The 25555-nt window shown below is 40.3% G+C and overlaps 1 protein-coding gene across 3 annotated transcripts in view; it reads left to right on the top strand.

Moving 5' to 3' along the window:
• frmpd3 (FERM and PDZ domain containing 3) overlaps window positions 1–25555 on the top strand; it is a 108634-nt gene that overhangs the window by 70322 nt on the left and 12757 nt on the right. Inside the window, exons 1-9 of one of the 3 annotated variants that reach the window (XM_054792286.1) lie at window positions 12892–13047; window positions 14029–14141; window positions 15325–15479; window positions 15567–15669; window positions 15979–16024; window positions 17636–17740; window positions 21704–21811; window positions 24863–24994; window positions 25094–25213. In XM_054792286.1, coding sequence (XP_054648261.1) covers window positions 12961–13047; window positions 14029–14141; window positions 15325–15479; window positions 15567–15669; window positions 15979–16024; window positions 17636–17740; window positions 21704–21811; window positions 24863–24994; window positions 25094–25213 — 969 coding nt within the window. In that variant the 5' untranslated portion in view covers window positions 12892–12960. Of the gene's footprint in view, window positions 1–12891; window positions 13048–14028; window positions 14142–15324; window positions 15480–15566; window positions 15670–15978; window positions 16025–17635; window positions 17741–21703; window positions 21812–24862; window positions 24995–25093; window positions 25214–25555 lie in introns of those variants that run through there. The other 2 variants (XM_054792288.1, XM_054792287.1) reach the window with 2 other exon arrangements.

The following is a 25555-nucleotide window of genomic DNA, read 5'->3' as shown; positions in this document are numbered from 1 at the left end:
TTGTCACATTTGTGACTGAAAATGTCAGAATTGGCACGAAATGCCACGCTCCCGCACACCTTATTTACACCTAAGTCAAGTCCTGTTTACGTCTAGTGCACGACATAGTACACGTAACGGGCAATGTTCTCGCATGTGTATGCATTGTCACGGCCACACCCCGCGTCCGTGAAGCAGTAGTGGCATTATTTGGTCCGTCCTGCTTTGTCCCGCATGACGCCACGCTATAGCAGGCATCCCCCCACTTCATTAATTTCTACAATCTACAAGATGTTGAACTCCAGAGAAGAAGCTCACATTGCAGAAAAGAAAAGGTATGTCTATATTATCTCGCAGCTGCAGAAAGAGCAGGAAGAAGGCATAAATTAGAAAAAAAGAAAGCACGGACATTATGGGAGAGGGAATTGCTTTGGGCATTATGATCAGTTATTAACAGAACTTCACAAGGAAGGTCCGAGAGGCTACAGAAATTACTTGAGAATTCCCCCCCCTGACTTGCTCCAAGAGGTGATGGAAAAGTTAACCCATTCACGTGAATGAGACACGCTTTGATACTCATCGCCCGCATTGTTTACACTTAGGTCTCTGTGCGTTCATTGTGCATTTACGAAAATTATGCATGGAGAAATATTGAACATTTCAAAATTTTCTTTGTGCACTGGCACACAGCCCCACACTGTTTATATACATACTTCACACCTGTTTATGACCAATTTACTCATTGGTGAGCTATTGGCATGCAAAATTGTCTACCACTGCAGGGATAAAATGCATGCAAGTGTAAACCAGGCAATCACAATCACATACAAAAACGTAACATTAAGGAGTGGGACAGGAGGACCAAACGCTAGCAACACTAGTATAACTATGTGAGCTACAGTGCTAACATTACAGTCACATTTTAACAGCAACATCATTGTAGGTTAGCGCCTATTTGCTGAAGAAAATCGAAATGATGAAACTTACATCTTCCACGTTTGTAGCTGACTGACGGATAGTTGGGACAGCACCAGGCTTTATTTTAAGATGTGAGACCGCCTCTTTCTGACGACTACTTCCTGTGCTTGCGCCTAAATGATAAGCACACAGTAATTTAAAAGTCCAATCGTCTGATTTCTTTGCAGTTTTGACACTACATTCCTTTAGACGGCCTTTATTTTAAGATTTTTTGTTTTGTTTTGTTTTTTGTTTTACAAAGCTGTCCTCCATGATGTGGCTAGGGGCGGATCGGATGTGGCATCATGTCCATAAGGAAGGAGGGTTTTCATTCATGACGTCATACGTAACATGACGTTTGCGCGCCACTTCTCTTAAAAGTGGCAAGTGAGGGAGATGATACATTTTTATCACGTTTGGTGTATTAATACATATTACTATTGATGAGATGGCAGATGCCTGGGCACAGTTTGCAATGGAAAAACTTGCCAGGACGCAGCCAAAAAGGAGGAGGAGAAGGAAATGGTCTGTGGTGGCCAAACTCTTTAATAGGGGTTATCTTGTTAATTGCCTCTCTGGCAACTGTTGTGTCTCCCATTGTGCAGGGATTATTATGTGATCCTTTTGTTGTTGAGCAGTGAAGTATTTTTTTTTTCCCCAGAACAGTCGCTGCTCGTTTTATCATCATTACCACCACCAGACTTCCCTAAAATGCACAAGTTGAACCCTTGCTATGTGATGTTATTGAGGTATTATAATGTCTACATGGCATTAGCCTGCATCAGTGTTCTTGCCAACCATCTTCAAAATTTATAAACACAGAACATTTACTAGTACAGTGGTCCCTCGCTAGATCGCGGTTCGAACTCTAGAGCGTTTTTTCACAAATTAATAAATTCATAAATGATCGCTGTTTTGTGGTTGAATATTATTAGTGTTTTTTTAATACATATTTAAACAAATTGTACTTATTCTTGGCCTAAATTAAGCATTTTCAAACATAAAAGTTGCTAAATTAAATAGCTAAATGAACTACAATACAAATACAAGGCAGAAGAAGCATTGTAATTGTGTATGTATTATTGTACAATGGCCACTAGGTGTCAGTAATTGTTCAACTCCTATTGTGTCTTCTGTATTTAGCAATAGGAGTGTAAATTCATTTAAAACTGCCATACATTGATGAGACAATAGCCGAAGAACGCGGTGTCCAGAAAAAACAAGGAACTGCTAATGTAGGTGTCTGTTATCTCATTTATGTCTAGCATGTCTTATTTTCTCGGATTATATCTACTATATTGGTTAATATGAATGTAAAGGTGACTGTGCGGGTGCTATTCCATGTCTAAAGGGCTCTAATAATGTTAAAAACCATATTTAGAAGATCGTAAACAGGTTTTCTATGCAGTAACTACAAAAATATTCCATTTATTAATACTGAATCTTACTTAGCGGAAATTCACTTATCGCAGTCGGATCTGGAACAAATTAACCGCGATAAATGAGGGATGACTGCGGTCCTATAAGTCATATTCTCACTACCTCAAAGCAAAGCTTTATTGCTACACAAACTCAGATTAATACCACCGCCATTTTTTTTTATAATAGTGTTAACTTAAGTTATGAGTGCTATGGTGCTGAATGCCAGCACCATTCTTCACCAGATATTAACATTTGGCCTGCTATTTATGACCTCCAAAGCAGCGTACCACATAGTTTGGACAGCCTAGATCTTCCATAAATGGTTTCATTATGGCTCTGTATGACTGGGAAATCTGTGTTACATGGATGAGCTATGTTTTTTTCGCCCAAGACGCCAAATCAACACAGATCGCACTCAGTGACCTGCAACAGAGGGTCAGAGCTGAACATCTGTTTGCCTCCTCTACTCATTTCTTCTCAGTGACAGACTGGCTGTAAAGCAACATGCTGATCCATCTCAATGGCGCTCTCAGGGGTGGTTTTGCGTCTGCAGAACTAGACGAGCCTTAGTGTGAATGTTTATGGTGCAGCTTGTCATGCTATTGCGTGACAAAAACACACACATACAATAATTTAAACGGTATTCAGGGATGCACAGGTAGATTAAACGCCCACCAGTCTTTGCTGCATTTGTATATCCTTTATCAATAACACACATGTGGTTAAAAAATGCCAATACATACGTACTTCCCCACATTACTCACTGAGTTAACCAGGGTGTTATTATGATGTTGGTTTTATTACAGCGACGGTGATGTCGGCAATATGATTATAGTTTTTTTACAATGGTGTGCATTACAGTTATTGTCAATCTGATCACTATCATAGTTAATCATTTCATTACTACTATTATGTGTGACTGTTTCAATGCAGTATTGTCATTGTGGATATTATTTTGCCCCTTCCGTCAGGGTCTTCATAGTCGTCACAGACATTTGCTGATTTAGCCCTGTTTGTTTCTGTTGTTCTGTTGTTGTTGTCACAATTGTTGTCGCTGCTGTTGTCCTTGTCTCTGTCTTTTTTGTCCCCCTCTTATCCCCGCACCCCCACCTCCCCCACACCCCCACCCCATCTGTTTTCTTTTCTCTTCTTCTCTGTCCCCTCCTGCTCCGGTCCGGCCGCTCCAAATTTGCATAACAACAAAGCATTCAAGTCAAATAAATTCTGTATAACAGGGGAAGTGTATCTCACACTTTTCCCTGGCAGAGTAAATCTGTTGAGCACGTGAGAGCATTTAGATCTACAATTCTATCTGCCTTAAAGGCTGGACAGGACAGGGGGAAAAAAAAAAAACGCCAGCACACGGCAGACAATGCTCTCTCTCTCTCTCTCTCACCCACAGCTGATAAATTATTGATTAGCGTTGCTGCTGAATCCATTGACTGAGGAACTGCACATTTCTTCCGAGCCAACATATTCTGTCTCAAATTAGTGCTACACATACATTTTTGAATGAGAAATATGCAGACTATGCAGATTGCTTTATGGCTGATAATTAAAACTGATTAAGATTAGGTCGCCTCCCAGTTTTATCTGGTGATAAGTAAAAAAAAAAAAGTTAAAAAACCCAGCTTTTTAAAAATGTTAATTAATCAATTAATATCACTGTTATTGTCAGACGAGTGATTAAAAACACACAATATGTGGAGAGTAAGGGTTTTGTCAAATGTGACCCCTTGACTGGAGTCAACGTACCACAGATCTTTATTATCAAGAGGTCAAGCTGCTGTGCAAACTGACGACTCTCGAGGGATGGAGGTTATCTTTTAACGTTGCGTTAAAACCCATGTAGTGCGATGAGCACATTAATAATGCAGGAAAGGCAAGACAAGGGCCATTGACAGGTGAGCCAAATGCAAGCAGGCAAGATTTTGGTCAAGTTGACGTACCTTTAATCATATTTGAGAAGCAGAGGGTGCCCCCATCTGACTCTCCGCCTCAGCTACTACCAGGATGTTCAAGGCTCATTTATTCATTTAGAGATCAAACCCAAATTTAATCTCTCATCATTTGCACCATATTCATGTGAGATATGATTCTCAGTGGGAGTTTTCATGAGGAGAAAGGAGGGAAGTTCCCTGTCAGATCCAGGAGATGTTAGTTTACAATACAGTTACAAGCATTCCATTTGTATAAATAATAGGGATGTCACAAGACACCCCTCAGTTCACGAGACGCGGCGATACACGAGATTGGGTCGACGAGACGAGATTTTAACATTACTTTTAAAAAAACGACAATGAAAAAATATATTGTTATCTACTAATTTAGTTTCTACCACATTACGCTCTGTTTGTATGGTACCGGCCCCACCTTCGCCCATCGAGACATGACACGGAATGACACGACGTTAATGACGTTCATGCGGCAAGGTGATGAAACCAATGCACAGAGTGAAACCTCTTTTTGCCTGTTTGGAGGCAAGAGACAAGGAAAACAGACCCACGTGCACATGGTAATATATGGAGGCCGAAAAAAGGTTGTGTGATTAATTCATTTATTTATTATCTTCGCAGGTCTAGTGCACATGAAACATTTTCTTTCTGAACGAGAAATCTGGTCACGTTTTAATCTTGTGACACCAGATCTTGTGACACGCCAAATAAATAACTTGTTGTTTCTGTAGCAATTTCTGTAGTGTGCCTGTCTTAACTTTGACTGTGCTCCTGCTGCGTGTCCTTGCCCTTTTTCTGATGGCTGCAGCAGCTGAGCCCCCTACTTCAACTTTCCAAGTACACAGCACTGTGACTCGCACATGCCAATTTGTTTCAAGGATGCACTGCTTAAATTCTGCCTAGCAACAAGTGACTAGGCCAAAGTGATATGACCAGAAAGAAGAATCATATGTAGCAATTCCATTCCTGGCTACATTGCTGCACCAATTTTATTTCAGTTATGTATTATATAGACGTTTGTTGTATTTAAGGTTACTGATTGTTGCCAAAGACAGGATGTGGCAGTGAGATCAACACGGACACCACCTTTGTGCTTTGTCATGAGTTATTTTGTGAATTCACTTTCAACTTTCTATGGCTCCATTTTGAGTTATTTTACAGCAGTGATGAAAAGAAAAGCAGAGACTTGAGGTTGAGAAACACCTTTGAATTCAAGAAATAACTTATGGCAAAACACAAAGGTGTCCGTGTTGATCTCGCTGCTACATTGTGTCTTTGGGAATAATTATGTCTTAAATGAAGGTAAAAGCAACCTTAAATGTTCGTTTATCCCTTTCATTCATAATTTTAATGCATGAATTTATATGCATTTTCGATTGGTTTCTGCATGCAAAAAAAATAATTGTAAAACTATAAAAACATGATTTGTGTTCACATTTTTGTTTTCTGGAATGGATCGATTGGATTTACATGGTTTCTTATGGGAAAAGTTGATTCGGTTAGCGTCCATTTCGATTAGGGTCGGACCTTCTTGAAGAAATTAATGATGCTAACGAAGGTTCCACTGTACTTTAACAAGCACATAGAGCTAGAATATTGCAGAGGAAAAAGCATTTGTTGAATGTATTTGTGTTTGTGTTTGTTTGTTAAGTCGCAGGCTAGTTACTGGTTCATGGAGGATGACAGACGCACATGGTTTTTGCCCTTCTTTCTCGGCATCCTTCTGTTTGAATAGTTTAATGTATTTTTCTTGTGTTTTATCTTTAATGAAAATAAAAACTCTCTCCGGTTTTGCAGGAGCAGCTCAACTTTTGGTCTGCTTGGCAACGCTCTGGCAGCGTTGGCGTAACATAACCTGTAGCCAGTTGCACCAGAACATGCAGTCGGGTCTTTACAGGAACATTTCCCTTATTTTATAATAGTGACAGGCATGGACAGATGGGAAGTGTCATTATGATTCTAGGCAGTGGACCATTTAATTGATGCAATGACCGACACAATAACACAAACTGTAGTAATAATAATAATTAATTAGATTTTATGTAGCGCTTTTACAAGGTACCCATTATTCATTCACTCCTCAGTTATACACTGGTGGTGGGAATCTACAGCTGTATCCACAGAGACATAGACTGACGGAAACCTCTCCGACCACCACCAAACATTCATTCACATTCATACACCAGTGTGGGCAGCACTGGAGGCAAGTGGGTGAATTGTAATAATGAATTCCCATATTGCCCCCTTTATCCAGATCCTAGCCAAAATGTAATGGACAACAACAATAAACAAGGTGACTTGGAGATAAGGACAATAGGATGTGGTGCTTTTAACAAAGCCACAGCATCCAGTGAGTCAGTGAGTAAGGGGGTGAATTGTTTTCATTGTTTGCATTGTATACTTCGAGGAATTGCAAAGAATGAAAGAGTTTGTGTGCTGGTGTTTTCCTCAAGGTTATAAACTCTATTTTGAAATAAGTCATATCCATTTTAAAAGAAGTCATATCCACTCCAAAACCTATTAACTTTCCCATGTCCTGCTTCACTTTTTAGCCTCTGAAAAAACAAAAAACATCCAGGACAGAAAACTAGAAAGCTTGTTTTGTTTTTACCACCTATTTCAGACGTTATTGCAGTGTTACAATACGAGTGTAAAGGTGACTGTAGGGGTGTTATTTCATGTCTAGAGGGCTCTAATAATGTTAAAAACCATATTTAGAAAGCCGCAAACAGGTTTTCTGTGCTCCAACTATGAGAGTATTCCATTTATAAAGAAGGAATCTTTGTGGAAATTCACTCATCACGGTTGGGTTGGAACCAATTAACCCCGATAAACAAGGGATTATTGTACAAGTGTCCATGTAGAAAGCAAGTCATCATGGCAACATCCGCACATGCTGGTGGTTAAAGGATGATTGCAGTAACTTAACCATTTATGTCGTGTCCGTCTCACACTGTCACAATAAACTGAACAATGCTGAGTGCCACATCTGATATGGCAACATTTGTTTACATACTGTACCTTTACAATATTAATACCATGGACGACAGATAGGAAAAGGTGAGTTATGAGTGATAAGGATGTTCAGCAACACTCAATCATTGTCACAATTCACTCTCATGCAATACACTTCAAGAGGAGCACATAGACAGTGAAAAATGTAGACTTGAAAGATAACGAAATAAGGGGAAATTAATCACAGGAAGCATCTGGGTTGCAGGCTGCAGCCCGAACTAAATGTCATGTGGCCTTACAGGGGAGGACATTTGTTAAAAAAGGGTCCAGCAAAAAAAAAAAAAGCCAGCAAATGAACCCAGACAGAGGCAGGAGAACAGGACATGCAGATGCACAAATATTCTTGACCGAATGTTTATTTCAAATGACAAGTGTGCAGCCAACATGTCGAGTGAGTTGCGGTATGTAATTGCTATTGTTGAACCCAGGGCAGAATTTATAAAGACAACTGGATGCAAAGTGAAGAGCTTGGTTGAAGAATGAAAAAACAGGATTTGCAGGAAAAGATGAAAACGGACACAAACTATTTCCATTTTAAGAACAGCCTGGAGTTTTTAATAATCCAGTCCTGGAGATAAAAAAAAAAACACAATGGAAAGTTATCTAGAGCTTTAACTGATTTTTTTTTATGTACGTATCAGCCATCCTTTTCCCAACAGAGTGAAGTGGTTGTGATTGCCTGCCCTGCAGGGTTTATGCAAGTGTGTGCAGGCTAGGCTGCAGTGGTAGAGAGGATTTGACAAACTGCCAATGGCTCCTTTTCAACACCTCTGTCAGTCTATTACCAAAAGTCACCAAATCCTTACAGAATGTTTTCTCTAAGCTTTGTTCACAGCCAGTTGAAAAGTGGAGACAGCAGCGATGTTGGTACATACCTGCTATTGGGGTCCTGGGGGCCTGGCATATGAAAGGCAGCGTCTTTGTCCGAAAAAGGCTCATTTCACCAGGGACATGATTGTGTCTCCTCTTTCATCACGCTAAAAGGATTTTTGCAGATTCGGGGATTTTCTCCATGATGCAAAATGTTGGCAACCTTTCTTCAGTGCCCACAGAGGACATCTCTGTAAATGAATGGAACACATTGAGTTTATACAGAAGACACTCATTGGCCACAATTGGTACACCTGCATGTCAAAAGAATAGCATGTTTGACACTTTCATTGACACTGTGATCAATGTGATCGACTGCTGATGCACTGTATTTTGAAGATCCGATAATATCGGCTTCCGCCATGAGATCGGGCCGATCCGGTTGCCGTCTGGACCACACTCCAGCATGATAGGTGCTTGCGTGGGTTTTCTCCGGGTACTCCAGTTTTGTCCCACACTCCAAAAAAAAGCATGTTAGGTTAATTGGAGCCTCTAAATTGTCCATAGGTATGAATAGGCTGCATAGAGGATGGATGGATGGATGGATGGATGGATGGATGGATGGATGGATGGATGGATGGATGGATCGATGGATGTTTTCCAATTTTATCTTTGATTGGATGGATTTTTATTGGATCTTATATTGGATTGGGACCTGACTCACAGAGGTTTGTTACAAAAGCCAAACAATATTATTGGTCATGCTGTGTTATAAAAAACTAAATTCAGCAATACTTTGGTTGCATTATTTTTAATGCTTTGAAGAGCTATTTTCATAACATATTAAATTTCACAAATTCATGTTTGTAACAAAACAAAACAAAAAAAGGTCAGGATCGGATCAAAGACTATTAAAAAAAAGGCAAAAGATGTGGATCGGGACATCCCTACTACTAACTGTTACTGTTTATTGTAGGTGTTTTGCTATCATTGTTGTTTAAGCGATTTCTTTTTATTATTATTTGCTAGTATATTCACACCCATATGCGCACATCGCAAACCAACAGGAGCTTATCAACCCAAATGTTTGCCTCACTCGAGTTGCAAACAAAAATAACAAGTAACACGTGTGGGACACACAATGTAAATGTACCACACATACTGTGCGGGCATAGAAATACATGTTTACACACTAATATACATGTAAAACAATACTATTTTATTCTATCCTGTAAGGCATGCGGGGACCCCCACACGCAACAGGAAATTGCCCAGCATGACTTGTGGGATATAAATAAGTATAAGATGGTATTGTTTTGTATGTATATTGGTGCAGTTACATTACGTGTTCCACAAGTGTTATGTGTGGTGTTATTTTTGGTTGCACCGTGAGGGAGGGAGGCGTTTGGTTTGATGACCTCCTGTTGGTTTGTGTTACAGTGACAAAATAGACATTTTTTTGGGTGTCTCAATTATTCCAGGTTTTTTGCCATTCGCGATAGCAGTGTTAGTCTTGTAAAAGCAAAAACTCATGTAGCTCTTGTACCTAATGTTGAAGACTGTGAGAGATCTGTTTGAAATAGCGTAGCGTAGTAATAGACGCCTTTCCCCATCACTACTAGCAATTTGAAGTCAGACGCTTTATGGCTTATTTATAGTGTTTATTTCTATTCTGTGTTTAATGCCCTTTGCTCTATTTTCCCGACTTAATATACAGTATATACTGTACTCAGTTTTGCAACATTTAAAGAAAAGTTTGCTTCATTTGTGATGTCGTTTGGGGCACTCCTATGGGAAATTACACACTCCTCGGTATCGCCTCTCCACAGTAAATTGTTCACATGTCCCCCCATTACTCCTCAGTCCAGCAAAGTAATTGAGGTTACTGTCTGTCTGGATGTATTCCAGATCAAGAAATTAAATCTTGAGACCTTGACCCAATCCTCTTGAGCCTCAGAGGAAATTACACTAATAATTACACTGTTACCTTAATGAATTTGACATCATTATTCTCATAGCTTTACAATTCAGGTGCATGCACATACAGATGATGCATGTGAACGTGTGATGACCCTATGTGTTAGTTATTATCCAGTACGCAAGAGTCACGAATAATCACAGTATGGGACTATTGCCTGGCAATAAGGTGTCATTTTGTCTGATCTTTTTCTTTTTGTACATCTAATATCGTAATAATATACTGGATTGACCCCAATATAAGGTTTCCCCAGAAAAAAAAAGGGCATGGCCGAGCAACTTTTCTCCAGAGTCTTTCTCCATCACTCACACACACCAGTGACCTGTAGAGATGGAACCGAGACGCAGACACACACTGAAATAAAAGCAGCTCAAAGGTTGTGCAGCAAACGGAGGTAGTCATTGAGATGCTAATACATATATGTACATCATTTTTTGTTGCAATCTATGTTGTTATTTCAGTATATTGAAAACGTTATTTAAAAAAAAAACATTTTCTGATTTGTCTTTGACTTGGGCGCATTGTGGCCTAGTGGTCAGCACGATCGCCTCACAGTCAGGAGATCGTGGGTTCGTATCTCTGTTGGAACATCTCTCTGGGGAGTGTGCATGTTCTTCCCGTACGTGTGTTCTCTCAGGGTAATACGGCTTCCTCCCACACTCCAAAAATATGCATGCTAGGTTAACTGGTGACTGTAAATTGTCCATATGCGTGAAAGTGAGTGTGAATTGTTTTGTTTATATGTGCTGTGCGATTGGCTGGTAACCAGCCCACAGTGTACACCGCCTTTTGCCCGAAACAGCTGGGATAGACTCCAGCATACCCTTGACCCTAGTGAGGACAAGCGGTATATATAGAAAAAGGGATGAACGTCTGACTATCTACCACAGGTCTCGGTGACTGTGTCTCACTTAACTACCCTCAAATCAATAACATCATTTTAGAAGGTGGCTACAAAACTTACGATTAAGTATTTATGTAGTTTGCCTCGGCAATTTTTTCCCTCGTCATCAAGTTTCAACTGCGATTGTGGCTCTGTTTTCTTCAAAACAGGAGCGCTGCAGTCTTGTGCAGCTGTTGGTATTCATAATAGCTATGATGTCCATCGGTTTCCATAGAAGCACCTGGAGCCATGGGTGGTTACCCTCCTCTTAATGATGCAATTTCATCTACAGCAACCTATGGCAATGGACATGCAGTATGACATTGTTCAGTTCATCACAGAAATTTCATTTGGTTGTGTCCTTTCTTTTCTTACCGTACAATAGTGAACCACAGGTCAACTGCGGTTACGTAAAAGAGAAAGAGACGTGTACTATAAAAAACATATTTGCTTTTTTCACTGATACAACTGAAACGCTATCACAAACACTCATTAGAGTTTAGATGAGTGCATTGATGATTTGGATCCATGATATGTTAAATTATATGAAATTTGGTATCCCATGATTACCCAGTTTTTCTTACCCAGTTTAATTACGTTCAAATGAGCTCCAAAACTGTGGGAACTATATAAAGGTTTGTGTTTTTTAAATATAGCCACCGTACCAACATAGAAAGTATAACATTCCAACTGTATTGTTAATTGTTGCTTTGCAAAACTGATTGATTAAACAAAAGGGACAAATTAAGTGACTGATTAATCTGCAAGTGATCTCCAGAGTCACCTTGTCACGATCACCACTGATCACATTGGAACAGAGCCTATTCTGCACTGATGCTGTTACTTGTTGTGATGCAATGCTCCCCTTGAGGTGATGATGATAAAGCTGTCAGGTCTGGAAGTAAAAGTAAAAGTGAAGGTCATTTATTGTTGGACTGGTGAGCAGTTGCAGGCTGAGACACAAGCATCAAGCGTGGGTACCAGTTGCCCTGACCTCTGTCCCCTGAGGTGATGCAATGCTTCTGTGGCCGGATCAGAGAGCAGCTGGCGAGCCCTCTCCTTGTTGTAGCGGCCACATCGCTATTCTCATCCACCCACCCGTTCTTCATCCACACTTAGAGCTGTAGTCATAGCAACCCGCAGATGCCCTTGGGGATCATTTCTTGACAAAATTCCTTGGTGTCCTCCCTCTTGGCATTTGCATGATGCCATATCACCAGGCGGATGTTTTTGCCTCAGCATGCCCCTGGCAACCTTCATTGCTATCCTGCTTCTTCTCAAAAGTCACTGAGGGATTTCAATGCTGTAATTTATGTGAGATGTTTAAAAACAGCCCCAAAACAGCTTGCATTTACTACGAGAATTAATATGTCCTGAGCAAAGGTGGCTTGATACCTTAATAAACCACTTATGCTATGATTCTGCTTTATGCTTTTCCACTGAGAAAAGCAGGTATGTACTACTTCTAGCACCTTGTCAGCTGGGGTTCCAAGTATGCCCTCAGTCTCCTGTTGAATAAAATTAGTATTCTTACCATAGTTCATTTAGGCATTTTTATGCTTGGAAATTCTTAATTTAGGCAATAAATATGTCAAATGTGCTTAAATATGCCATTTTTAAAATTAATAATAGGCCACATTAAACCGCGAAACCGCATGAATTATTGATGAATCTATTTTTGACAATAATAATACTATAATGAATAATAATAATAATAATAATAATAGAGTGAAGCCGCCAAATTCCTACCACGATGTGGCAAGGGACGACTATGTGTATGTACTGTATGTTCATGAGCCTACATGCATCAGGAATGTTTGCTGTGCATAGCCTGTTGCCGAGTCTGGTCTATCTGAGATGACAGGCAAGGTGCTACTGACATTCCCAGTGAAACACCCCCACAGTTATCACACACACCTGATGAATGAGCAATCCTTGGCACCTCCTTGAAGACCCGCCAGATGGGTGTCCTTCCAGCACCTGGAGAGAGAAGCAGATGGCAATTACAAGTCATTAGATGGGCAGAAAGAAAGGGTAAAGAAATGAAGGTAAAATTGCACTGTCAAGTACCGATGGACATAATAGATGAGGAGACTATGATCACTGTCAAACTAAATGATCATTTTTCAGAGGCAGATGCAGCTGGTGCTGTTCACCTTTGAAACAGACAAATGAATGCCACTATTATCTATTGAAAAAAAAAATAAAACCAAACTCAATCATCCTGTACATGGGAATAAAAATATGTTTATCAAAGATGAATGGTCCCTTATGAGGTACAAGGTAGAGATCAGTAATGCACCAATGAAACTGTAAATGAGCCATGTCCTCTATAAGCCACTGTTAGCACAAACTACAAGTGACAAGAAGTTAAATCAATAACCTATTGACCAATACGACCCAGCCTCCATTCACTGACAGTTTGTTGTCCGTCCTGCTCTTGCATTCATGCATAATAACTGTGTGAACTGTGCGATATTGTCTTTCTCTTTCTCCCTGTTTCGAAGCATTCATGTCACGGTCACTTTCAACTTTAGCCAGTTTAGAAGCTTCACTTACATTGCCCTCAGTTTTTTGTGTCATTTTTCCTGCCATGGACAATACCATGTGCCATGTACCTAGTCTAACAGTCTAACAGTAATCAGGCTCTTGCTTCCTCCTACGCAGGCATCTGCAAAAGAGCATGTGTGGTTCACGGCAACAATAGCAGAGAGATTCTGTGTTAAAGGCTGTGTATGCATTCCCTTATGTCCTTGATAAGAGCTGTTTGTTAAGGCATGTCTCCTGTGTCTGATGTTTTTGAATATATCAAAAGAAACGCTCTAAATTCTTACTTTAACCTTGTGGATTTTTGCAGAACCTGATTGGGATGAATGTGTTCAATGTTACATACTGAACCTTCACAAGTCTTTTTTGATTTTTTAATAGATGTAGCCGAGATGTGACAAGCTGCAGCTTCTTCTACAAATAACTTAAGGAATGAAGGAAGAGATGTTATGTCATTTTTTTCCCCTCTCCCTTCTGTGCAGGTGAATGATTTCGAAACAGAGTGCAGCCTTTGCAGTGCAAACCTGTCCCATGCTGCTCCCTCCTCTCAGGGGATGGCCAAGGTCCAGGATGGACACATATACGCATGTGACAGGTATATAGACATTTTTAATGATTATTAGTACAAGTTCACTTACAGAGTTTATATCAGTGCATGCTGCTTATATATCCATCCATCTTCTACGCCGCTTATCCTCACTAGGGCCGCCAATTAACCTAACATGCATGTTTTTGGAATGTGGGAGGAAACCGGAGTACTCGGAGAAAACCCACGCACGGGGAGAACATGCAAACTCCACACAGAGAAGCCAATGGAGATTAGAATCCAGATCTTCACGAGCTCCTGACTGTGTGGCCAACATGCTAACCACTAGGCCACCCTGCAGCGCTGCTTATATATGAAGCAGTATTTGTACAATATTTGGAATATTATAACTTTAGTTTTTTGCTAATACTGTATATACTCACAAAAAATTACAAACATGTTCACATAATATTGAAACTTTATTATCATAGTATCTTGTTTTTTTATGCGGCCCTAACACTCCTTTTGTGCTTTTTAGCATTGTACTAGTCATTATTTACACCTGGTTCTTCTCCCCGAATACAAAAACTCTCAAGATGACTGCAAATGCTCTAATTATAGCGAGAGCATTTATTTACCTAAACTGCATGTATGTTTTGTTCATTACCGGAACTTCCTTTCTCGGCGCATTGATTTCACATAGCAGCATAGAAACTAACACCTACACCTAGTGTTACCTTAACAAACTCAAAAATAAAAACACAACAGCACTGGCGGCATCTCCAATATGTAGCCTTACCTTTTGGTAGTGGTCCGAGGCGTTGTGACTTATATATTACATGTATATATATTTCTTTCATTCATATTAGGCCTCACGGTCGCCTAGTGGTTGGCATTTTGGCCACACAGTCAGGGGCACCTGAGTTCGGGTCTCCGCTTGTGCATCTCTATGTGGAGTATGCGTGGGTTTTCTCCAGGTACTCCGGTTTCCTCCCACATTCCAAAAACATGCATGTTAGGTTAATTGGCTCTCTGATTGGCTGGCAACCAGTCCAGGGTGTACCCCACCTCTCACCTGATGTCAGCTGGGATAGGCTCCAGCATACCCCCGCAACCCCAATGAGGATAAGCAGCATAGAAGATGGATGGATGGATAATTCATATTAATAAAATATTAATACAAAATATTTGTTGGAGCTTTTCCAAAGACAAAATGTAATTTGTCCACTCATGAATGTATGTTTGTGTGCAGCTCTGCAATGTTAGAGGAGGGCCAAGATGGTATGGACAGTGGTACCCTAAGTCCTGCCGCAGCTCGACAGGTCACCATTCAGCGACACCCTACACAAGGCTTCGGCTTCATTGCAGGCAGCCAGAGGCCGGTCATTGTACGCTCAGTCTCTGCTGGTTAGTGTGTGCGTATGTGAGGAAACAAACCAGAACGGAATGCATTGCAGTGTATGAGTTTGTATTCTGGTTGTGTGTTGCCCGCAGACGGACCCTCCTTTGGTAAGCTTCTCCCCGGAGATCAGATCTTGGCCATTAACGAAGAGACGGTGAGCGACGCGCCCCGAGAGAGAGTCATAGACCTTGTAAGGTAGCATCCTTTACTGTCCCAGGAGGGAGGGATGAAGGGAGGGAGGGTTTGGGTGGCTAAGGCCAGGGGACAAGGTGTGAGACAAAGGAAGGGAACACAGGTAAAAGAAAATGGCTCCAACGGAACACACTGTTTCTTACCGCAAGTGATACATGGCCGCATGAACACAAAAAGGTAGATGAGTCAGTCCATTCATTGCTGAAGAACTGAGAGGAAATGGCAGATAGAACGTGGCAAAGCTCTCCAAACGCTGCTGCTGCTGTACACGGTGTTACCTCACCTACTCCACTTTCTGTTGTCTTCCCATAGAAACTGCAAAGACACTATTGTTCTCACTGTGCTGCAGCCACATCAGGTACGTAGAAGTTCCCCTGTCTCACCATTTCTTTTTATGCATGTCTTACCATTCATTTTCCATCACAAACAAGAAGACATAGTATTCACAACCATGCCCACGCATAAGTTATATTATTAGACTACTTTCTTTTATGGTAACCCCATCAGAGCTGCTCACATGCTTACTGGAAACTATACTAAAAAGCTTTCATCTGTTAATCCATGACTAAATAAATATTTCATTTTAAATATTTGCCTATGTGTTGAGTAGTGGTAGTGGTATTTACCGTAATCCCTCATTTATCACTGTTAATTGGTTCCAGACCGAACCATAATAAGTGAATTTCCACGAAGTAGGATTCCTAACACCCCTATAGTCACTTTTACACTCATTAACTAATGTAGTAAATTTAATCAGAGAAAATAAGCCATTTAAGACATGATTAAAACTCATGCTCATGTGTGTTGCAATAACTCTTCAGACGTGAAAGGAAGTGACGTCGGCGGTTCAGAGTTGAGTTTGCAGTCACAACAGTAGCCCATGTGATTATTATTATTATGTTATTATTATTGTGCCTGTTGTGAGATCATTCAAACCTGCAATAAAAGCCTGTTGTTCCGGTGATCAAGTCTGACGCTTGTATGTTTCACCGAGTGACCAGTGTAGAATACTGCATATCACAATTTATATGCCTATTATTTGTGTTTTACTTCATTTAGCCATTTTTATGCTTGAATGTGCTTCATTTAGGCAAATTGAATTTAGGCATTTACTTAAATATGCATACATTTTTTACTAATAGTCCATATTCAACCACAAAACAGCATTATTTTATGAATAGATTTTTGAAAATCGTGATAAGAGTGAAGCACAAAATTCGACCCACCATGTGGCGAGAGACTACTGTTTATGAAGAAAAAGGCGACGCCCCAACTGCTCAGACTTCACTACATACTAGAAAATAAACTCACTCTAGTGTGCTTTTTCGATCCCAATTTCTCCTTACATGAATCAAAACAAAAATCATTCATTATTCAGGACAAAATACAATTTCAGCTGCAATATCGAGCTCTTGCAGCAACGTAATTCAGGAGTATTGCTGATTATTTTTCCTGATTACGTCACACATTTGCATGTCCACTTGTCGCTAGGCAGAATTCATAAGGTTCCATCATAACATTTCATATAAAACCGTTCATACTGATGATGGTGTTAATGTGCCAAAACACTGACTATTTTATTGTTTGTTTAACTTGTGCTTCTGTGCTGACAAGATCCTCAACATTCCGTGTATATTTGTAGTATTATACCTTCGTGTAAAATTACTGTACAGTGTTTTTCTATTAATATTCAAACTTTATTTTACTGTGGCAATAATACTCCTTTGTACTTAGTGCACTTAGTCACTGGTAGCTCAAAGTGCTCTAACATCTGTTTTGCACTCACTCCAACTACTACAACTTTTTATTCCCATTTTCCGCAACTTTAACATTTAAACATGAATAATAATTGCAGCCATCGCATTCCAGCAATATTTGTCACATGATCATATTATCACTAACCTGCACTAGCTCTTTTTCACCCTTTTAAAAGCCAATCCAACTGTTATTTGTCTTCACTTATCCACAGTCACCCAAGTCTGCCTTCATAAGTGCAGCCAAAAAGGCCCGTCTGCGAACTAACCCGCCTAAAGTGCGCTTTTCAGAGCAAGTGTCCATCAGCGATCCAGACTCAGTAAGTTCGTACACACGAACCCATACAGTTTCTCTCCTCACATGATCATGTCTTCTCAAGTAAAAAATATTATGGAAATTAAACTTGGATATAACTTAGAGTAGTCAATATCCACCTTGTATAGTTCTATAGATTTACTGTCCTAAGTAACTAAATAGTTGGCAACACAAGTAAGTACACACCACAGGGAACGTATCCAAATTATGCCCTGCTTCAGAATGTCACAGTACATGTTGGAATTCATGTTTTCCCTCAATGAACTGCAGCTCCACAGTGTCAGCAGCACTCATGCAGCCGCAGACCCTGACACTACCACCGCTATGTTTGACTGTAGGCTGGACACAATTATCTTGATACTCATTTGTGCTACACCAGCTGTACACTGACTACTCCAAAGGGCAGTATATCCAAGTTTAATTTCTATAGTACAGTAATCCCTCATTTATCACAGTTAAGTGATTCCAGACCAGACTGTGATAACTGAATTTCCGCAAACAAGGATTCCTTATTTATAAATTGAATATTTTCTTAGTTAGAGCATAGAAAACCTGTTTCTATAGTTTTTCACATTATTAAAGCACTCTAGGCATGAAATAATACCCTATAGTCACCCTTACACGCGTAATACCCAATATAGTAGACATAACAAGAGTAACTAAGCTATTTAAGACATAAATAAGATATGTGTGTTGCTATAAATGTGCTCCCTTGGGGAGCTGAATTGCGGGTGGACAGGAAGTGAAGTTGGGGGTTCAGAGTTGAGTTTTACCTTGGTGTGGGTTACAGCAGCAACGCTAGCCCATGTTTTTATTAGGGATTATTGTACGTGTTGTGAGATAATTAAAACCTGCAACCAAGTCTGGTGTTTCCGAGTCTTGCCAAACATTACAGTAACATCATGCCGACACCTAGTGCACGTAAATGCATCTCCCGCCACTGGCTTCCCATCAGACTCCAACTTAAACTAGAAAGAAACTTAGTAGAGCAGAGATTGACCAAGAAAAACAATGCTAATTTGGATTTGCACCAAACTGTATGTATACGGCACAGAGTTTCATAGAAATCAGTAACTGGTGTGTTGGGAGTGTTTACGGGGGTCTTTTCCCTCTTTCTATCAGACAAATCAGTAGCTGAATAACTCCGGCATTAATGACTTCTAGTCTGGTGTTTCTGAGTCTCACCGAACATTACAGTAACATTATTGACACCTAGCGACCAGTGTAGAATACTACATCATTCACAGCGTCTATGAATGCGTCATCCTTTCGCCCTACATTTGTATTTTAGTTCATTTAGCTTTTTACGCACGAAAATGCTTAATTTGTCAAAAAATATGTCAAATTTGCTTCTATAGTCATATTTTTTTTTTACTAATAATCGGCTGTATTCCACATTGAAACAGCATTTATTTATTAATATATTTTTGAAAAACCGTGATGGAGTCAAGTCGCCAAATTTGAAACGTGAAGTGGTGAGGGACGACTGTATTGTCCCTTGAGAAGACATATTAGCTACACATGTGAGTGTTGTGCTCAATTTTGTGTGATACTGTGTTGTTGTTTCTTGCATCTCCCGCAGCAAATTTCTCTGGTTTGTGAGTATTTAGAGACAAGCATTCACAATGTGCGTGGAAAAAAAAATAATTAATTGAAATCTCCCACGCTAATCCCGGGCATTGCTCAAAGGGTTCAAACTAAAAAAAAAAAAAAAAAAATGAGCGAAGCAAGCAAGCCATGACTTGAATCACTTGCTGGTTCGGAATAAAAATGTAAGTGTACTAAGTATGCCTTCATTTGTTCTGTTGTCATTAAGGGGATAACTCCGCATTGCTATGATATGCTTTGATGACCGAGCATTATAGTCTTGACTTTTATTTGGCTCAGCGGGGGCATCTCACAGCATTTACACTCTCATTTTGAGGCAATTGCAATCTATAGATTAAAGTAAACCAGAATTAAGTTAACACACCCATGTGTTCTTGTAGCGTGGCCACCACTGTAGCAAACACAGTACGGTTGTAGGTGTGATTGCTCGTTCAATATTTAGCATCATCATTTTTTCACATTGCTGCTTTAGTGCAGCGCAAAGTCTTCGCGTTCATGGCCTAATCTAAAAGTTGAAAGCAGGAATTTGAGTTTAAAAAAAAAACAATGAAAGAAAGATCTCATTCACAACAAGGCATTGGCTTTCTCATCAGACTTCTGATTACCTTGTTGGACAGGCAACTCGAACTTTAATTACAGCTGATTTGAACAGCTTGTCCAGCCTTACGATGCCAAAATCGTGCAAATGTCACAGCTTCCCTAATTGCACCTATAGATCAGACAAGACCATTATTCTCGATAGAAAACAGATTTGCTGGATTCCTCCTCTTACTTAAACTAATTCTCGACTTCTCTTGTGAATTGACCTGATTTGATCCGAGGCTGCACAACATGAGAGGAAGGTTCTATGGTTGATTCAACAGCTTAAGACATTCCTGACTTAATCGCTGCCTCCATTGATGAGGAGGATACAGGATGGTATTGACAAGTTACAGGAAAAGCTCTTTGTCAACAAAAAAGAAAAGCGATGAGGCCAAACGCTACTTGCTTCTCACACTGGCGTGCAGTCAGGCCCAGCAAGGCCTTCTCTGCTGGCCTAAACACTATCCGAAACACTGACCTACATTTACAACTTAAATTCGAGTATTCGTTCCATGAAATTATATTCACTAGTGTACGTTTATGTTAAGATATTTTTATCCAATCAGATTTCTTGTACTAGCTAATCAGCCCAGGTTCTACAGTTTTTCACATTATTAAAGCGCTCTAGACTTGAAATAATACCCTATAGTCACCCAAATAATACCCTATAGTCACCCTTACACGCGTAATACCCAATATAGTAGACATAACAAGAGTAACTAAGCCATTGAAGACATAAATAAGACTTGTGTGTGTTGCTATAAATGTGTTCACTAGGGGGGCTGAATTGCGAGTGGACAGGAAGTGACGTTGGGGGGGTCAGAATTGAGTTTTACCTTGGTGTGGGTTACAGCAGCAACAGTAGCCCATGTTTTTATTAGGGATTATTGTACCTGTTGTGAGATTATCAAGTCTCGCCAAACATTACAGGAACATGACTGACACTTAGTGCACCGCCACTGGCTTCTCATCAGACTCCATCTTAAACTAGAAAGAAACTTGGTAGAACAGAGATTGACCAAGAAAAACAATGCTAATTTAGATTTGCACCAAACTGTATACCTTCAGAAATGAGCCAGTGGCACAAAGTTTCATAGAAATCAGCAATTGATGTGTTGGGAGTGTTTACGGGAGTCTTTTCCCTCTTTCTATCAGACAAATCAGTAGCTGAATATCTCCGGAATTAATGGCTTCTAGTGTGCCCAGAAAAGCAGCTGCTACAGCCAACTTCATGTTTACATTCACCAAAAAACAGACTGCTGAACACGTGTTGTGTACACATATTTCTGCGTCAGATGCATTGTTGCATTAAATCCACATCCTCATGTGCTGGCTATTTCAAATCCAAAACATAAATAAAAAAGAAAGGAGATTTTCTAGCTAGATCCTTGCTTCTTTTCGCAAGACAGACCCTCAGGTCTGTCACACATTAAGAAATCTTATCCTCCTATAGTCCTTTGTGGCTGCATAATCACGGCTGAGTCATACCTTAAAAACCCTTCAGCGGAAAAGCGAGGATGCCAATCACATCGCAGAAGAATGGACTGCGCTGCGTTTTATAACTTTTCTTCCAACAAGTACTTTGAGCAAAAGCAGACAGATTGGCTCCCCCTCTGTGGACAAAAGTCTGCAGCGAATGTCATCTTCTGCGTATGGAATGGATAGGGTGAGGAGGCTCAGTTCAATGACATAATGCATGAGACCGAGATTCCAAACCTACACAACAACAACGCATCACTGCCTGCCACTCGTGACCCTCTTCTTCCATCTCTTTCAGACAATGCTGAAGGACGACTCTTTGCTTCTTATACCCAATGTGTTGAAGGTCTTTTTGGAGAATGGGCAGATAAAGTCCTTTACTTTTGATAGCCGTACAACTGTGAGGGTAAGTACCACTAGAACAAAATTTAGAGTCTCATTCACAAGGAATGAGCAACAGCATTGTTAGAACTATTACTACTTACAATAAAAAGGTACATCAATACCTTTTAAGAGTCTTCACTGGCCATAACAGGTTATGAAAATTACTTGAACAAGTCTATAGGATGCAGTGATGTACGTCAGTCAGTCCTTCCCGTAAAAGCGTTTAGAAGCACCAAAAGTGGCTTTCAGATGTTGCTGCAATGAAACAGCAGCAATGTGACTCAGTGATTACTTCTCCTATGGTTGCTGGGTCCATGGTCTACAAAGGCTGTAGCCAACTGCTTTATGTAGTTGTTATTTCTTCCACAAGATGGCAGCAGTCAGCATCCACAAAATGTGCGATGTTTTGACTGGTACCAATCAGTACCAAACAGGTATTTTGGTTTAAAAGTTAAAGGAAAACCGCATTTTTTTATTTTATTTTGCCCAGCATCCGCAATCCTTATGTGAGATATGAACACACGTCCTTCTAGTGAGTGGAGACATGGACACACGTCTTTCTAGACAGTGAAACCTTGCTAGCAAGAGACAGCTAATAATGCATGCACTGGGGATTCATCTATTCTGCCTATAAAGCCCTCTAAATGAACCTCCAACAATGTTATAGCATTACCCATACATGCTGTGACCATGTCACATTCATGACAACATGTAATACGGTATTTCGAGGTATTTTGTTCATTTTAAGCATTACCGGAACTTCTTTCCTGGGTGCAGAGACTAACTCTAGCTCCGCCAACAGCAGCAACATAGAGAGAGCGTTTGCTACCACTAATCATGGCAGACTTTGTGAGAGGCGCCACCGGCAACTACTTTTTACTTTTACTTTTACTAAAGTTGTTGGGTGCTAGGCAGATCCAGCTACATATGAATCACTAAGCCATTCTTGTAGCATTATCATGTAGCACTAGTGCTAAACAATTCATCATCAAAATAAGACCATAGTAAACTGAGATGCCGACTGATGGGATGGATGTATCTTTCAGCACAAGTCTTGTGCTCCCCTATGACCTGGTAAATTCAGCATAGTCCTCAGGTAAAAAAAAATGCTGACTGCTAACAAGCATCTCGTCATGCGGTCTAAGTTGTGAGCCACCATCCACTGCTTCAATCTGTCCGGATTTTTCGGTGGTAGCGTGTATAATTTCAAAAGTTGACCAACTGTTTGGTTTATTGCCGCAACCTTCTGCTATACACGTGCAAGGCATTACACATAACCTAGCGTTAACTTTTCCAAACTCCAAGGCAATGCAGCAGCTCCAGTAGTTAGCGTTACCTCTGGTAGTGGCCTGGGGTGTTGTGAGTGAGGTGTGTGAGCTGTGTACAAAACGTGTGAGCTGTGTCACTATGCCAGAAAAGTAGTTCCTCAGTGCTAGCTCTTACAATAGCATTGCCAATGTAGCTTGGCTAATAAGCTGTTTATCTTTTATTGGCAGTTTTTGGAGGTTATTTTCGAAGGCTTTGTAGGCGGTATAGGTGAATCCCCATTAACGGCATTGTTAGCTGCCTCGTGCTGGCTTTTTTTTTCTATTCAAAATGCACAGAATTTGGAAAGGCATGTGTTCATGTCTCACATAAGGATGGTGCATGATTGCCAAAATTGAAAAATAAAGTGCAGTTTTCCTTGAATGCAGCTGCCTCTTAGAACTGCGCACTCATGCCTATTATACCTGCCTTGCTGTACTCATTAGTGGTATTAATGCTGGTTGAGCGGTTCGCTGCTTAATCGGTATCATTTACAAAATTGGTTCTGTTGCTGATGTGTTGTGCTATACACTTGTTAATAAATGGCCGCTGTCTCAAGCGCTCCAAACCATTATTCAGGTTAAAATATTCAGTTGGAACATATAATGCGTTTTCACATTTCGGAAATAACAGCCTCTCTCTATTTATTCATTTTCCAATTAGTCATTTTGTGATTTCATTAAATATGTACAATAAAATACAATAAATGCAAAACAATCACGAATATGCAAATACAATACCTTTCCGGTTATATTACATAGGGACAGAATAATACAGCAACATTTTGCACATGTAAACCCTTTCCTCGTGTAGTCATGAAAAGCCATGTTTATCTATTTTATTCCAGAAAAGAAAAAAAAGAGAATGTCTTCTTAGTTTCCCAAAATCTCTCACTAATGTGATTAGGAAACGAAAGCAATAAATGAATTCAGTCAGACTGAGCTGTGTCATTTTCCAAGAAGAATCTGACATCTCTGAACAGACTCATTAAATAGGCTCTATTAGATTTCAGAAATCTGCTCACAGAGGGAGAGAAAGGAGTGTAAAAGACAGAGTGCATTTACGTTAAAGGGGAGATGGAAACTGTCCCTTCTCAGCCTAATTAAATGGAATTTCAGCATAATATGAAAGCCTGGATCAATAAAGAATACTGCAGATTAAATCAATGGCACGCCAGAATGCACAGTTGCACGGCCATTAGAAAGTCTGTCAAGTGACGCTTTCCTGCAGCATTCTAGGCTCCGAGCCATACACTTTTGTGGCCCAGTTGATTGTACAACTTCTTCGTCATTTATGGCAAACCCTACAAGTCCCTAAAGTGAAACTGCTTGTCCTTGCTTTTAAGAGATAGCGATTGCTTCCGATTAGAACACCCCCAACTGAAACAGTTAAAGCCAAACTACATTAACATGTCAGTGTTACAGGTACATCTCTCTCAATGTCTACAATAAAACAAGGCTAATCTGCACAAGAACTAGTTTGCCTTGCACACAATTTAAACATTAAGTACTTTATGTACAAACTGTCCAGAATAAAGGATATCTAAACAAGTTTACCATTGCTCAAAAGGACAAATATGACATTGAAGTATAGAATAAGGAAGTAGCCATCACTATGGTATCACTATGACAAAGTGCTCTGAATAAAAATGCAGGCAATCCACTGTGTAAATTGCCTCCATATATCAAAGTATTTGTTGTAGTATTCCTACACTGGAAATATATATTTTTTTCCCCTGTCTCATCTGTTCCCACCGCTCTCCATCCAGGATGTGATCTCCTCCCTGCAGGACCGCCTCTCACTGCGCTACATTGAGCACTTTGCCTTGGTGCTGGAGGCAGGCGGTCTTGACCAGAATCAAAAGTTACATCTGCTGCAGGAGAACCAGCCCCTGACGCACGTAAATACCATAACACGACTGCAGATGTATTTTGTAAATGTACCCAACCCTCTGGAATTAGGAATACGGTTGTGAGAGATGTGTTCTGTCTTCCCTCAGGTGGTGCATAGAACTTATTTCCAAGGAATGAAGTGTCTGTTTCGCATCTGCTTCTTCCCCAAGGACCCTGCAGACCTGCTTAGACGGGACCCTGCTGCATTTGAGTACCTCTACATTCAGGTAACGCACTGGTTTAAAGGGTGGTCATTCAGTATCGTGTCGCTGTTAGAGATCCATCTCCTCCAAGAGCAGTGAATATCCAAGGAGCGTGAAATGCTCTCCTGGACAGCTGTGATATCATTTCACTTCCAGAATTTATTACACTCCCGGGAAGAGGCAGACTTCACTTTTTCAACCCAGTATGAGGTTTCCAGTGGATGAGAGCAAAGACTGACTTGATTTGAAAATACAGTCGTCCCTCATTTATCACGGTTAATTGGGTCCGGACCCGACTCGCGATAAGTGAATTTCCGTGACATCGGACTGTAGTTAAAGCACAGAAAGCCTGTTTATGACTTTCTA

Source organism: Dunckerocampus dactyliophorus, chromosome 11 (assembly GCF_027744805.1).
Source record: "Dunckerocampus dactyliophorus isolate RoL2022-P2 chromosome 11, RoL_Ddac_1.1, whole genome shotgun sequence".
Lineage (NCBI taxonomy): Eukaryota > Metazoa > Chordata > Actinopteri > Syngnathiformes > Syngnathidae > Dunckerocampus > Dunckerocampus dactyliophorus.
This window is presented reverse-complemented; position numbering and strand designations above follow the sequence as displayed.